This window comes from Peromyscus californicus, unplaced genomic scaffold (assembly GCF_007827085.1).
Source record: "Peromyscus californicus insignis strain IS unplaced genomic scaffold, ASM782708v3 Scaffold_7__1_contigs__length_154581171, whole genome shotgun sequence".
Lineage (NCBI taxonomy): Eukaryota > Metazoa > Chordata > Mammalia > Rodentia > Cricetidae > Peromyscus > Peromyscus californicus.
The window spans coordinates 13,764,125-13,778,767 of NW_026294595.1; the positions used below are offsets into that span (position 1 = coordinate 13,764,125).

At 54.5% G+C, this 14,643-nt stretch overlaps 1 protein-coding gene and 1 long non-coding RNA gene across 2 annotated transcripts in view; one reads left to right on the forward strand and one right to left on the reverse strand.

Annotated features, from left to right (window-relative positions):
- The window catches only part of Notch1 (notch receptor 1), a 47,111-nt gene extending 33,456 nt beyond the window's left edge, over window positions 1-13,655 (forward strand). The window contains exons 21-34 of the mRNA XM_052725075.1: window positions 143-327; window positions 770-902; window positions 1,113-1,370; window positions 1,455-1,567; window positions 2,395-2,966; window positions 3,170-3,571; window positions 4,675-4,823; window positions 5,712-5,928; window positions 6,124-6,211; window positions 6,302-6,467; window positions 7,626-7,921; window positions 9,037-9,184; window positions 9,281-9,378; window positions 10,536-13,655. Of these exons, the coding sequence (XP_052581035.1) occupies window positions 143-327; window positions 770-902; window positions 1,113-1,370; window positions 1,455-1,567; window positions 2,395-2,966; window positions 3,170-3,571; window positions 4,675-4,823; window positions 5,712-5,928; window positions 6,124-6,211; window positions 6,302-6,467; window positions 7,626-7,921; window positions 9,037-9,184; window positions 9,281-9,378; window positions 10,536-11,981 (4,271 nt within the window). The 3' untranslated portion in view covers window positions 11,982-13,655. The remainder of the gene's footprint in view (window positions 1-142; window positions 328-769; window positions 903-1,112; window positions 1,371-1,454; window positions 1,568-2,394; window positions 2,967-3,169; window positions 3,572-4,674; window positions 4,824-5,711; window positions 5,929-6,123; window positions 6,212-6,301; window positions 6,468-7,625; window positions 7,922-9,036; window positions 9,185-9,280; window positions 9,379-10,535) is intronic.
- On the reverse strand, window positions 5-9,030 carry LOC128101749 (uncharacterized). Its single transcript, XR_008215175.1, has 3 exons — window positions 8,580-9,030; window positions 4,728-4,800; window positions 5-179 (listed from the first exon to the last, which is right to left on the reverse strand). It is a non-coding gene; the product is annotated as an uncharacterized LOC128101749 (long non-coding RNA).
- Window positions 13,656-14,643: the final 988 nt, after the last annotated feature.

The window sequence follows — 14,643 nt, forward strand, 5'->3', positions numbered from 1 at the left end:
AGCTGGCCCCGCCCATCCCTCCTTGCCCTGGCTCAACCCCGGCCAGGATCGCCCTGGTGCCTGCCAAGTCGGGAGGACGTGGGCAGGTAGTCCTGGACGTTGCAGCCCAAGTCCCAGCTCCTTCTCATTCCTGTGCCCGCAGGCATCGATGTCGCCCTCCTGTGCCAGCATGGAGGCCTCTGTGTGAACAAGGAAGACAAGCATTACTGCCACTGCCAGGCAGGCTACACGGGCAGCTACTGTGAGGACGAGGTGGACGAATGCTCCCCCAACCCGTGCCAGAACGGAGCCACCTGCACTGACTACCTGGGTGGCTTTTCCTGCAAGGTGCGGGCCGTCTTGGGGTGGCGGGGAGGGTATTGGCATGAGTGTTGCCGCAGGAGGGCTTTTGAGCTGGGAGCTGGTGTATCTTGGCACACTGAGCCCAGTGTCTTATTAGAGCAAGGTTTCACACGCCTGTACAGGATCCAGTCCCATTACAGATGTGCTGGAGGAAGAACGTGCCAAGCAGGGGCTTAGGGTCCTTTCCGAGATAGTTTATGCTACCTACCACCTGTTCTAAGACCTCACCCCTGTGGGACCAGGTGTTGTCCCCTCCCCACCTTGGACAGTGACTTTAATTTACTGAGGTCGTGCCTGGGGACTGCTGGGTGGACCCCTCCCTGCCCCGGGCTGCCAGTGTAGGCCTAACAGGTGTGTAGGCCTGCATCGAAGGTGGGGGACATGATACCATGACTCCAGCTGAGCTGAGCCTGTGCCATTTCTACAGTGTGTGGCTGGCTATCACGGATCTAACTGTTCTGAGGAGATCAATGAGTGCCTCTCCCAGCCCTGCCAAAATGGGGGTACCTGCATCGATCTGACCAACACCTACAAGTGCTCCTGCCCCAGGGGTACACAGGGTAAGAGTGGGGACCCGGGTGGTGTGGCTAGGATCCAGCCAGAGCTCACTCCATCGTGCCTTGTGGGGCCAATCTTGGTAGGAAGATAGACTCCACTGGCACTGTGCCACCTTCCCTGGGTCCCAGTTTCTAACTGATTGCTGTGCTGGGCCACACAGGACAGAGTACAGCCAGTACCATCCCCTGACAGTGTCCATGGTCACCTTGCAGGTGTACACTGTGAGATCAATGTTGATGACTGCCATCCCCACCTTGATCCTGCCTCCCGAAGCCCCAAGTGCTTCAACAATGGCACCTGTGTGGACCAAGTGGGTGGCTATAGCTGCACCTGCCCGCCAGGCTTCGTTGGGGAGCGGTGTGAGGGTGATGTCAATGAGTGTCTCTCCAACCCCTGTGACCCACGTGGCACCCAGGACTGCGTGCAGCGTGTTAATGATTTCCACTGCGAGTGCCGGGCTGGCCACACTGGTACGTGCCTTGGGCGGGTGGGCCCAATGGGTGGACGGGCGGGCAGTGGCGGCAGGGCTAGCTCCTTACTGTCTTCTCACCCAGGACGCCGCTGTGAGTCAGTCATCAATGGCTGCAGGGGCAAACCATGCAAGAACGGGGGCGTCTGTGCCGTGGCCTCCAACACTGCCCGCGGATTCATCTGCAGGTGCCCTGCGGTAGGTGCCCCTGGCCCTGTGCAGCTGCTAGGGTGCCAGAACCCCTTCATCTTACATTGGAGGGACCTGTCCCACACCCACCCTCACCCAGAGCAGAGTAGCCTGAAGGCCTCTAGCCAAGACTAGGGACCAAGCACCATGCTTCCTCATGCCCACTCTCCCAGCTCATTCATAAAACTTGAGTGGGCATAATACCTACATGCCTGTAATTCTAGTACTCTGGGGCTGAGGCTGAAAGATTGCCTTGCAGTCAAGGCTATCGCAGGCTGCAGAGCAAGACCCTGTTTAAAAAGTTTATTTCCTGCTATGCTGTATTGGGAACCTAGGTCCTCACACATGCTGGGCAAATGTTCTGACACCGAGGCCCAGCCCAGCCTCTTGTTTTTAAATAGATGTTCATTTTAGAGCAGTTTTAGGTTTGCGTGAGAACTTAGCAAGAGGGCCAGGTCCTCACCCTGCCTGCCATTTCCTATGGTTACCACCTTGCATGGAAGGTGTTGAGGGTCACACTCAAAGCTGGCACTGATAAGCAGTATTTGCTCTGGGTGTTAACACTCAGGGATTCATACACATACAATGTACCAGTGTCAGCCTGGTTTTTCAAGGCTCTAAAAACTCCTAGGGTTATACCTACTCAGCTATCCCTCTGTTTCAAAGCCCTTGGCTTTCCTTACCTTTCTGTGGTGAGGATGTTTCAAGGATCTTGTTACTGGGGAAAGGCCACAGGCTCTCACAGGTCATGGGATGTGGCCAGGCCTAGGCTGGGGTGCATGGTGTCCCTGAACCCTAGCACCCTGATCCAATGCACCATCCTCTCTCCACCACAGGGCTTTGAGGGCGCCACGTGTGAGAATGATGCCCGCACTTGTGGCAGCTTGCGCTGCCTCAATGGTGGTACGTGTATCTCAGGCCCACGCAGTCCCACCTGCCTGTGCCTGGCCGCCTTCACTGGCCCTGAGTGCCAGTTCCCAGCCAGCAGCCCCTGTGTGGGTAGCAACCCCTGCTACAATCAGGGCACCTGTGAGCCCACATCCGAGAGCCCTTTCTACCGCTGCCTGTGCCCTGCCAAATTCAACGGGCTGCTGTGCCACATCCTGGACTACAGCTTCACAGGTGGCGCTGGGCGCGACATTCCCCCACCACAGATCGAGGAGGCCTGCGAGCTGCCTGAATGCCAGGAGGATGCAGGCAACAAAGTCTGCAACCTGCAGTGCAATAATCATGCCTGTGGCTGGGATGGTGGTGACTGCTCCCTCAACTTCAATGACCCTTGGAAGAACTGCACTCAGTCCCTGCAGTGTTGGAAGTATTTCAGTGACGGCCACTGCGACAGCCAGTGCAACTCAGCCGGCTGCCTCTTTGATGGCTTCGACTGCCAGCGCACCGAGGGACAGTGCAAGTAAGTAAGGCTGGGTTGCCTCAGAGTCCCAGGGCTCAGCAGACAGCTGGGGGAGGGAGGACCCAGCAAATACCAGGAACACGAGCCCGATGTCTATCCCTGCCCATAGAGGACACCAAGCACATTTCCCAGATCTGGGCCGGTCAGGGTGGATGTGAGGCCCACGGGCTGGGATGAGACTGAGTGTGTCCTGTACCCCTCAGCCCCCTGTATGACCAGTATTGCAAGGACCACTTCAGTGACGGCCATTGCGACCAGGGCTGCAACAGCGCCGAGTGTGAGTGGGATGGACTGGACTGTGCGGAGCATGTGCCCGAGCGGCTGGCGGCTGGCACGTTGGTGTTGGTGGTACTGCTCCCGCCTGAGCAGCTACGGAACAACTCCTTCCACTTCCTGCGGGAGCTCAGCCACGTGCTGCACACCAACGTGGTCTTCAAGCGTGATGCGCAAGGCCAGCAGATGATCTTCCCCTACTATGGCCGTGAGGAAGAGCTGCGCAAGCACCCGATCAAGCGCTCCACCGCGGGCTGGACCACCTCTTCGCTGCTTCCCAGCACCAATGGGGGGCGCCAGCGCAGGGAGCTGGACCCCATGGACATCCGAGGGTGAGTGAGCTCCAGATGCTGAGGGCTGTTTCCCAGTTGCGTCCATGGGCCCTGCCTGTTACCAGCTCAACCCTGGAGGTGAACTCTGGGGAGCTGGTATTCACCCTACTTTATGGTCAGAAAGGACCTGGAATGCGGAGGCCACCTGTCCTCTAGGTACCTGGCAGGCTTCACTCTTTGCCCAGCTTGTGGTTTTGAGGCCCCGCTCTGTACCAGGTGTTTAATCAGGACCAGGCTGATTAAAGCCTCCAGGGTGTTCCCTGGAGCTCAGTCATCCTAGACCAAGTCTGCACCTCCATCTCTACAGCCCCCTTCACACTGCGGAGGAGGCAGGTGGGGAATGCAGGAGGGTACTGTTGCTGAAGCCTTGACGGCTGAGGAGCTGATGGTGGCAGTGAGGAGGCACAAATAAGGGCATCTCACGGATGCTGCACAGAGCCACTTGGGGACGGGCAGAGAAGCACCAGCCAGGCCAAATAGGTCGCCCCCACACCCTGCATTTGGGGGTCCCAGGAGCCTGCCACCTGTTCCTCTTTGAGCTGCTGGGCATCTGCCAGGTGGCACCTTGGTGTCTCTTGACCCCAGCGGTTCCTAGTCCTTGGTTTCCTTGGCATGGAACTGCAGTAAAGGTCAGAAATGCATTGTCACCTGGAGGCTGTTAGAATCCCGTGTCCGAGAGGCCCGGGCCTGAGAGTGGGTGACTTGGCTGGCATGGTCTCAGCTGTCTAGCATCTGAGCCTGATGTTGTCTCAGGCCACTCCCTGGGGAGTTCTGAGGAATAACCCACAACTGCATCCCTGACTTCTGTGGGACACCAGGTACTGCTCTCAAGAGGGCCCTGGGTGCCTGAGGACATCCTCTTCTCAGAGGTGAAGGAAAGGGGTGCTGTGGTACCTAAAGGGCAAGGCTGCAAAACATGTTAGGCAGTAGGATGAGTCCCTGCTGAGTGCTAAAAACCGGGGCTGCAGGGAGACTGTCCAGTTGCAGGGCTGCTGTTGCCAGCTATGCTCTCTGGGTCAGGGGGGTAGGATGGCAAGTCAGAGCTGGTGTGCAGGCAGCATGCTAGGCTGCACCTGATCTCAGTGTGATGTGTGTGTTCCCAGCTCCATTGTCTACCTGGAGATTGACAACCGGCAATGTGTCCAGTCGTACTCACAGTGTTTCCAGAGTGCCACCGATGTGGCTGCCTTCCTGGGCGCGCTTGCTTCACTTGGCAGCCTCAACATCCCCTACAAGATCGAGGCCGTAAAGAGTGAGTGGTCATGGTTGGAAAGATGGCTCAGTAGTTAAGAACATTGGCTGCTCTCGCAGAGGACCAGGGTTCAAATCTCAGAACCCACACGGTATCTTATAACCATCTGTAACGCCAATTCAGGGGATCCTACGCCTTCTGACCTCTGCAGGCACCAGACATGTACAGGGCTCATAGACCTGCATACAGGCAAAACACCCATACACACTAAAAAAATTTTGATGTGTGTGCCCCATCCCCCAGCCCTGCTTCTTCAGGCATGGGTTGCTGGAGTGGAGGGGGAGTCTAACTGGGAAGGGCACAGACAGGCTGTCTCACACTCCTGTGCCAGCTGCCATCAGAGCTCAGAAAGTGCTTTTCTGGAATTTTCCTGATGGCCTTCCTTCCCTGTGGATGGTGACAGCCACAGGTAAAGCTTAATTGTATACATATACCAGAAAGTGTGGGGGAGCTTTTTTCTCTCCCCATTCTTTACCCCTGATTTTTCTTTGTTGGGTATTATTTCAAAATCATTACAGTTTTTTTTTTAAGGAGAGAGAGAGAATTGATCGGTGTCATGTGAAGTGTTGAAGTTTGTATCTTGAAAATCCCCCTAAATCCTTTGTCTTAACAGCTCAATGCGAGCGCAGCGATTTGAAGTTCGCTAATCCTCCTCCTCGAAAGGGGAGAAGTGAGCACTGTCTCCAGACAGATCGGCTGGTGCAGGAGAGAATTTAGCGATAGTTTGCAATTCTGATTAATCACGTAGAAAATGACCTTATTTTGGGGGGTGGGATGGAGGAGAGTGGGTGAGGAGGCACTGGCCGCGGAGCCAGTCCGCCGCCCCCCGCCGGCCCACAGCATCACCACGCCTGACGTGGGGCGCTTGCCTGCCGCCCCTGCCCGCAGGTGAGACGGTGGAGCCTCCGCTGCCCCCGCAGCTGCACCTCATGTACGTGGCAGCCGCTGCCTTCGTGCTCCTGTTCTTTGTGGGCTGCGGGGTACTCCTGTCCCGCAAGCGCCGGCGGCAGCATGGCCAGCTCTGGTTCCCTGAGGGCTTCAAAGTGTCAGAGGCCAGCAAGAAGAAGCGGAGAGAGCCCCTTGGCGAGGACTCTGTCGGCCTCAAGTGAGTGGACACTGCCCCCACTGTGTTGGGGGGTGAGTGGCAGGGTGGGTGGGGTGCTTAGCTCCTGCAAGCCCATGGGCCCATCTATCCCGTTCCTCACTCTGAGCCCACCTGCATGTAGAGGGTGCCCATAGGAGCTGTGGCTATAGGGCATTTCCTGGAGCACCTGCTCAGTCTCCCCACCCCCTCACCCAGGCCCCTGAAGAATGCCTCAGATGGTGCCCTGATGGACGACAATCAGAACGAGTGGGGGGACGAAGACCTGGAGACCAAGAAGTTCCGGGTAAGTCCAGCAGGCTCCCAGGCTTCCCTGGGTGGCACTTCCCACCTGGGCCCCAAGTGATGAGGCTCTGCTTTCTCTGTCCAAATTCAGTTTGAGGAGCCAGTGGTTCTTCCTGACCTGGATGATCAGACTGACCACAGGCAGTGGACCCAGCAGCACCTGGATGCTGCTGACCTGCGCATGTCTGCCATGGCCCCAACACCACCTCAGGGTGAGGTGGATGCTGACTGCATGGATGTCAATGTCCGAGGACCAGGTAAGGCCACTGCAGACACCACACACACACACACACACACACACACACACACACACACACACACACACACACACACCCCTAGTGTAGACTTAGAGGCCAGCAGGACTTGAGAAGGGTTGGGTCACTGAATGCCTCTGCCTAGCAGCACCCTTCCCTGAGCTGATCTCCAGGCTCCTGCTACCCCCACAGTACACTTGTTCATGAAATGCTGCTTTGCAATACGTCCGAGTGTTGGATTTTTTTTTTCCCCTTTGTTTTTTGAGGCAGGGTCTTACTGTTAGGCCAGGCTAGCCCCAAATATGGTTCTTCTGTCTCAACTTCCAGTGTGCTGGGATTATAGGTGTGGCTCCCATGACTGGCTAAAGTGTTGACTTTTAAAATTATATGCATATATGTATATAAAAAATATGTGTATATATATTTTTTATGTTATGTGCATGGTTCTGCCTACGTATATGTCTGTGTACCATGTGCATGCCTTGCGCCTATGGAAGCCAGAAAAGGCCATTGGATCCCCTGGGACTAGAGTTGCAGATTGTTGTGAGCAGCTATATGGGTGGTGGGGATTGAACCCAAGTCCTCTGGAAGAGCAGCCAGTGCTCTAACTGTTGAGCAATCTCCCCAGCCCTTCTTTTTATTATATTTTCAAATATTTATTCATTTGAGTGAGGGGGCACACATGTGCCATAGTGCACACATGGAGGACAACTTGCATGAGTTGGTTTTCTCTTTCCACCACGTGGGTCCCAGGGACCAAAGTCAGGTTGGCAGGCTTGGCAGCAAAGGCCTTTACCCACTGAGCCATCTCATTTGCCCAATAGTGACTTTTTGAGTACATTTTTCTTGTCTTTTTCCTGAACGGGTCCTCAATGAAGGGTATCTTGGGCAGGTCGGGAAGTAAAACTGGAGGGCGTCTTTATCACCCCATCATTGCAGGTTGGTAGCTAGACTAGGGCTCTGTCCTGTAGGAACTCAGGATGACTTCAACAGCCCCCAGTAGCCACTGTGTGCTGAGAGGTGTGTCTGTCCACACAGCTGTCCCTTGAACCGAAGGCTGTGGCAGGGCTGCCATGGCCATGGCTGGGTACTGACCACCCCCCCCCCCCCAGGCTGACAGCACCCTTTCCACACCCACCCCTGTCTCTCTCCTCTCTGCAGATGGCTTCACACCCCTCATGATCGCCTCCTGCAGTGGAGGAGGCCTCGAGACAGGCAATAGTGAAGAAGAAGAAGATGCACCTGCTGTCATCTCCGACTTCATCTACCAGGGCGCCAGTTTGCACAACCAGACGGACCGCACAGGAGAGACTGCCCTGCACCTGGCTGCCAGATACTCTCGTTCAGATGCTGCCAAGCGCTTGCTGGAGGCCAGTGCAGATGCCAACATCCAGGACAACATGGGGCGCACCCCATTGCATGCAGCTGTTTCTGCAGATGCTCAGGGTGTCTTTCAGGTAGGCAGCACTGCACCCTTGGGGCCAGTGACCTGATCTGGGGCAGCGGTCTGGCTGACATGGGCCCTGCAAGCCCTAATTCCAAGTGTGACTGGTCAGGAACAGCTGGCACCTCAACACTGGAACTGCACATTGGAGCAAGTTCAGGTTACAAAGGGCATCAAGCCCCACCTGTGTTCTCTGGGCAAGCTGGCCGAAGGTGGTTCTAAGGAACCTACAGGGTGAGGCAGGGCCTCCCTACCCTCAGTAAGACCCTTCAGTCTAAAGGCTATGGCCTGACTTGAGGCCTTCCATCCAGTGCTGTAGCCTCTGCAGCCTAGTCCCACCCCATTCAGCTGTGGCTGCAGGCATAGCCCATGGCAGCAGGAAGAGAGCTTTAGAGGCTGCTGGTCCTGGCCTTTGCCTGGAAGCCTGAAGCCGGCCAGGGTGGATTTAGGGATTTAGCAGCCTGGGTCTCCAGGGACAATCCCTGTAGCTACTCCTGCATGTTGCCAGCCATTGACCCCAGCTACCAGGTCCCATCCTCTAAGCCTCCCTGGAGCAGACTCCAACGGAGCATAGACCTGGCGTCAAAAAGCTTGCCATTTAATCATTTCTTAACTTGAGCAACATATTATTGGTCTGCAGAAGAAATTAAACCAGACAGGGCAATGCATACCTGTTATCCCAGCACTCTAGAATCTGAGAGGATTGTGAGCACAAAGCTAGCCTGGTCTTTATAGAAAGACCCTGTTTCAAAAGAGCAAAGAGAGGTTGAGGTCAGCCACAGGATAAGAGGAGCCCAGGGCAGGTCCACATGGCCTGCTTTGCTTGTACAGACAAATCTGTGTATGCTCTGCAGGAATCCAGGCAGTACTGTGAGTCCTTACTCAGGTCACCATCCCACTCCTCCCACTTGTGACTCAAGCAGGGCAGCTTAGCAGTTCCAAGTATGGCTGTGGGCCTTGAGGGGGATTCCCATCCTGGTTTCTCTCCCTTTTATCCCCATGCCAGGCAGGTGTTTCTGATAGGCATGACCGTAAGATGGTCCAGTCATGGGAACAGCTGGGCATTGGTTCCTGGAGATCCCAACTTGTGTTTGGATCACTCTGCCTGAATCCATCCCTGCCTTCCAGATCCTGCTCCGGAACCGAGCCACAGATCTGGATGCCCGCATGCATGATGGCACAACCCCACTGATCCTGGCTGCACGCCTGGCCGTAGAGGGCATGCTGGAGGACCTCATCAACTCGCATGCAGACGTCAATGCTGTGGATGACCTAGGTAGGCCCAAGCTACAGCCTAGCTCCTGAGGACATCAACCACCACATGGTCTGGTCAGTCCTAACCTACTCTTGTCTCTCCTTGCTTTCTTTCCAGGCAAGTCGGCCTTGCACTGGGCAGCGGCAGTGAACAATGTGGATGCTGCAGTTGTGCTCCTGAAGAATGGCGCCAACAAAGACATGCAGAACAACAAGGTATGCAAAAGAGCTGCCTTAACCACAGGGGCATGCTGGGACTCAGTGCACCCATATGTAGACCACTTAGAGTGTTAGTGTCTGGGACACAGCTAACTCTTCCGACACCTCCCAAGTGTTGGGGCTGGGGGCTGGGACAACAGCAGATAAAGTTACCCACCCGGTGGCCACCAATGTCCTGTGTCACTGTTACTTGAACCTTGACTTCTGTTCCCCTCTGTCTTTGCAGGATATGGTGGCCTAGGGGTTCAGGATTAGCCAAGGGGCCGGGGTGGGGTGTCTCGGTGTCACTCAAGGTCTGCAGGGCCCCTGGTCTGGCCCACCACTCCGTAGCATCCTCCCTCCTTTGGGATAAAGGAGACACTGCTGAGCTGGGCTGCATCTCTCCACCTTGCCTCCCAGTGACTCTGTTTGTCCAGGGCTAGTTACTTCTTCAGGACTACGTTTAGTTGCTCAGAAGTGCAGAGTTTGTGCCTCCATTTCCCACTGCAGGTTGAGAATGCAGCAGGTGCAGGTTGCTGTTAGACACAGGTTCTCCCTGGTCCAGGTGGGCCAGTGGTTATAAAGAGAATCAGAGCCTGGTAGACCGCTCTCTAGGTTCCTAGGCCTTTCACATTCTTCACGGAGAGGTGTATGGTTGTGTCTACTAGGCAGAGCAGACCTGGAAGGAGCTGAGATACCATGGCCACTGATTATGACCCTTTGGACAGGAAATGTCTTCCCTGTGCCCATTGATTTGCCCAAAATTGCAGTATTTTATACTTGCATTTTGGGAGGGTAAAGGACACGAGGTTCGTTAGATTTTTGGCAGTCTGAACCCACACATGGGAAGCCCTATGGATTTAGCGTGGAGGGTCCCACACACCTTCTCTGGACTCAGGTCTAGCCAGGTGTAGTGGCACACGCCAGTAATCCTAGGATTAGGAAGTGAAGGCAAGATGATTGTGAGTTCCAGGCCATCTTGGGTAACATAGGGAGGCCCCACTATAACCCTCCTCCCCGCAAGCCTGGTAGTCTAGGATGTTTGGGTCTAGATAGGTCTCCCCCACTGTGAAAAGAGGAAGAGGAACTACTGCTTCCCTAGCTCCTCCTCCCAGGCCATCCATCATGAATGACTCAGCAGGTCCTATACCAAGCCTCCTGTCCATGTCCTACAGGAGGAGACTCCCCTGTTCCTGGCCGCCCGTGAGGGCAGCTATGAGACTGCCAAAGTGCTGCTGGACCACTTTGCCAACCGGGACATCACAGATCACATGGACCGACTGCCACGGGACATTGCTCAGGAGCGCATGCACCACGATATCGTGCGGCTGCTGGATGAGTACAACCTGGTGCGCAGCCCACAGCTGCACGGCACTGCCCTGGGTGGCACGCCCACCCTATCTCCCACACTCTGCTCGCCCAATGGTTACCTGGGCAACCTCAAGTCCGCCACACAAGGCAAAAAGGCTCGCAAGCCCAGCACCAAAGGGCTGGCCTGTGGCAGCAAGGAAGCTAAGGACCTCAAAGCACGGAGGAAGAAGTCCCAGGATGGCAAGGGCTGCCTGTTGGACAGCTCCAGCATGCTGTCGCCTGTGGACTCCCTTGAGTCACCTCACGGCTACTTGTCAGACGTGGCCTCACCACCCCTCCTCCCCTCCCCATTCCAGCAGTCTCCATCCATGCCTCTCAGCCACCTGCCTGGTATGCCTGACACCCACCTGGGCATCAGCCACTTGAATGTGGCAGCCAAGCCTGAGATGGCAGCACTGGCCGGAAGCAGCCGGCTGGCCTTTGAGCCACAGCCCCCACGCCTCTCCCACCTGCCTGTAGCCTCCAGTGCCAGCACAGTGCTGAGTACCAATGGCACAGGGGCTATGAATTTCACCGTGGGTGCGCCTGCAAGCTTGAATGGCCAGTGTGAGTGGCTCCCCCGGCTGCAGAACGGCATGGTGCCCAGCCAGTACAACCCACTACGGCCAGGTGTGGCATCGGGCACACTGAGCACACAGGCAGCTGGCCTCCAGCATGGCATGATGGGCCCACTACACAACAGTCTCTCCACCAATACCTTGTCCCCAATGATCTACCAGGGCTTGCCCAACACACGGCTGGCTACGCAGCCCCATCTGGTGCAGACCCAGCAGGTGCAGCCACAGAACTTACAAATCCAGCCTCAGAATCTGCAGCCACCATCACAGCCACACCTCAGTGTGAGCTCAGCAGCCAATGGGCACCTGGGCCGGAGCTTTCTGAGTGGGGAGCACAGCCAGGCGGATGTACAGCCACTGGGCCCCAGCAGTCTGCCTGTGCACACCATCCTGCCCCAGGAGAGCCAGGCCCTGCCCACATCACTGCCATCCTCGATGGTCCCGCCCATGACCACTACCCAATTCCTGACCCCTCCTTCCCAGCACAGCTACTCATCCTCACCTGTGGACAACACCCCCAGCCACCAGCTGCAGGTGCCAGAGCACCCCTTCCTCACCCCATCCCCCGAGTCTCCTGACCAGTGGTCCAGCTCCTCCCCGCATTCCAACATCTCTGATTGGTCCGAGGGCATCTCCAGCCCGCCCACCAGCATGCCGTCCCAGATCACCCACATTCCAGAGGCATTTAAGTAAACAGTGATGCGGGATGCAGGACCCCAGCTTCCGTTCCCAAGCCCTGTTGGGAGTCGTTTCCAGTGCTCCAGGATGCAGGGGCGACCAAAGGAGCTTTTTTTTTTTTTTTTTTTTTAAATGTTTTTATACAAAATAAGAGGACAAGAATTTCCTTTTTTTTTTTTTAGTATTTATTTATGTACTTTTATTTTCCACAGAAACACTGCCTTTTTATTTATATGTATTGTTTTCTATGGCACTAGGGAAAAACGTATCTGTTCCAAGAAAATAAACTAGTTCTCAAGAGCCTTGATTTTCCTGGTCAGGGTAAAGTTCCCTGTGTGTTTGTAAAATATGAACAAGGATTCATGATTTGTAAATGCTGTTTATTTATTGATTGCTTCTTTCCAAAATCAAAAAGGAAACCATGACAGAAGGGAAACTGGAACCTGCCATGGCCAGAAATCCCTGTCTACCCAGATGCCTGCCACCCTACACCCACTGCCCCCTCCTCCCAGTGACCTGGGATTTGTAGATGTGTTTAGAGACAGGCCAAGACCTTCACACCTTGGGCTCATAGATTAGTTTTGTATCTAAAACAGGAAACAAGTAAAATGATGTGGTTTATACATTTTCTAAAACTACCAGTGTTGGGTTTAAAGAGGTGTCCTTGGCACGTGCAGAGGGTGCTACCCAGTACCAGTCAGGAATCTTCAGGCTTCGGTGTTCCATAGTAGTGTTGATGGGCCTTGGGAGTACTTCCCTCCCCGCTTGCCCCACCCCACTGTCCCCTTCCTGACATCTTGAGCCAGTGAGCCATGCAGGATGTGGTGCTTCCTGGGGACCATGTAGAGTAACCCCACCTCCTGGAATAAGACACTGCCTGGACTTTTTCCCTGTGGGGGCCCCAGCATTACTCTTTGAACAGCATCATCCAAATTCAACTGAGGATGGACTGTCCCTGCCTGGGCCTGGGCTCCCAAAACCTGACTACTGAAGGGTTCCAGTGTGCATTGTGGACTCGCCAGAGTGGCCTGCATTGAAACCTCAAGGAAATCTGGGCTGTGAAGTCCTCTGCCCAGGTTGGGGACTTGCCTGAGTGTGCTGGAATGTGGGGTAGCGCCTGCCTCTGGGATATCCCTCCTGGTTCAGGGCAGTGCTCACAACAGATTCTTGCAGTATCAAGTATAAGCCTGTGGCAGAATAAGTACCTGTAAATACATGTTAAAGGTGGATTTTGTTTAAAAAATCTAAAGGAACAAGTCTGTCCTGTGTCAAGCTGATGAGGAATGTCAGAAACGTGGCTCAGTGCCACCCAGGCCTCGTGACCTGCAGCTGCCGAACCAGTAGCTCCTAAGAGCACAACCCAGGATGGCCCCATCCGCCATCCAGCAAGCCCTCTCCCAGCCACTGTATGCTGGAGGCGCGCTCAGGGGCAGGTGCCCACCTCCTCAGGGCAGCTCCTCCTGGCTTTTGGGGGGGCAGTGTCTGTACCATTCCTAGTAGGTATGACCAGACACATCCTAAGATGTTGATTCTTACCATGTTTTATAAAATAAAGTGTAGTTTACAGAAAAAAGGAAACTTAAAAAAAAAATGTTATCTACATGTAAAACTGTAGGTAATGAAAATGATGTATTTTTTCATCTTTTTTGTTAACTAATTTGCAATAAAAATGTTGCTGATGGTCGTCCAGATTTTGCTAAATTTGGAGTGATGTTTTGCTCACTTTGGTGGGTGGCAGAGCAAGGGCCAGCGGCACTGAGATAACTGAAATCCAAACCCTGTCTTGCACAGTAATAACAGAGAAGCTGCTCACAGGGACATACCATTCCCAGAAGCTTCACAGCACAGGGGCATCGAGCTGGGAAGACAGTTGCCAGGAGAGTTGATGCGGTCCCCTTAGGAGGATGTGGATTTGATGTCAGCTCCATCCCCATCAGCTGCAGAGGAGTCAAGGCACCTTTCTTTGCTGTATATGACTATCCTCTGAGCCCAATAATCCCTATCTTCTTCAAGTTCAGCTGTGCCCTCATCCGAGCTGAACCTGTTGACTGTTTATATCCCCCATCATGGGACTCACAGGACCTTCGCCTGATGATCCAACCACTCCATACTGCCTGTTGTCTGCAATCCTGCCCTAATTGTGCATGACCTCAAGGAGGGACTAGAAACATATAGTCTGGGAAGACTAGTGGAGGGAGTCTCCATCTATGTGGCTGTGGGAAATCCTTATCCCTGCTGGATAAAGACTTTGCAATGTGGATTTCTTGCAGGGAGAAGCATCCACACTCAGAAACTAACCCTTCACCTATGTTCTGTATGTCAGTCCAGTAAATCCATTGGTGCCCTGGAGTCACCTTTGGTGGAATTGTGCCTAGGACTGTCATTAGGACCTTAGGAAGAGGGGTAGGTGTCGTCTTCCCCGGGAAGGAATTTTAGCAACACTTATTTAGCCAGAGAGCCTCTGCAGCAGGCAGAAGGGAACATAAGGAGGGAGCCTTGGAGCAAGCACCAGGCCTAAGAGGGAGGACAAAGGGAACTGGAGAAACAACACATCAGGGCAGCATGTGCCATGGCAAGGTAGGTCTGCAAAGTTCTATAATCCTAAGAGATTAAGTGCTACAAAGGCATCTTAGCCCTGAGAAAAAATCAGCATAGTAAGGTGAGGATCATCTCTCTT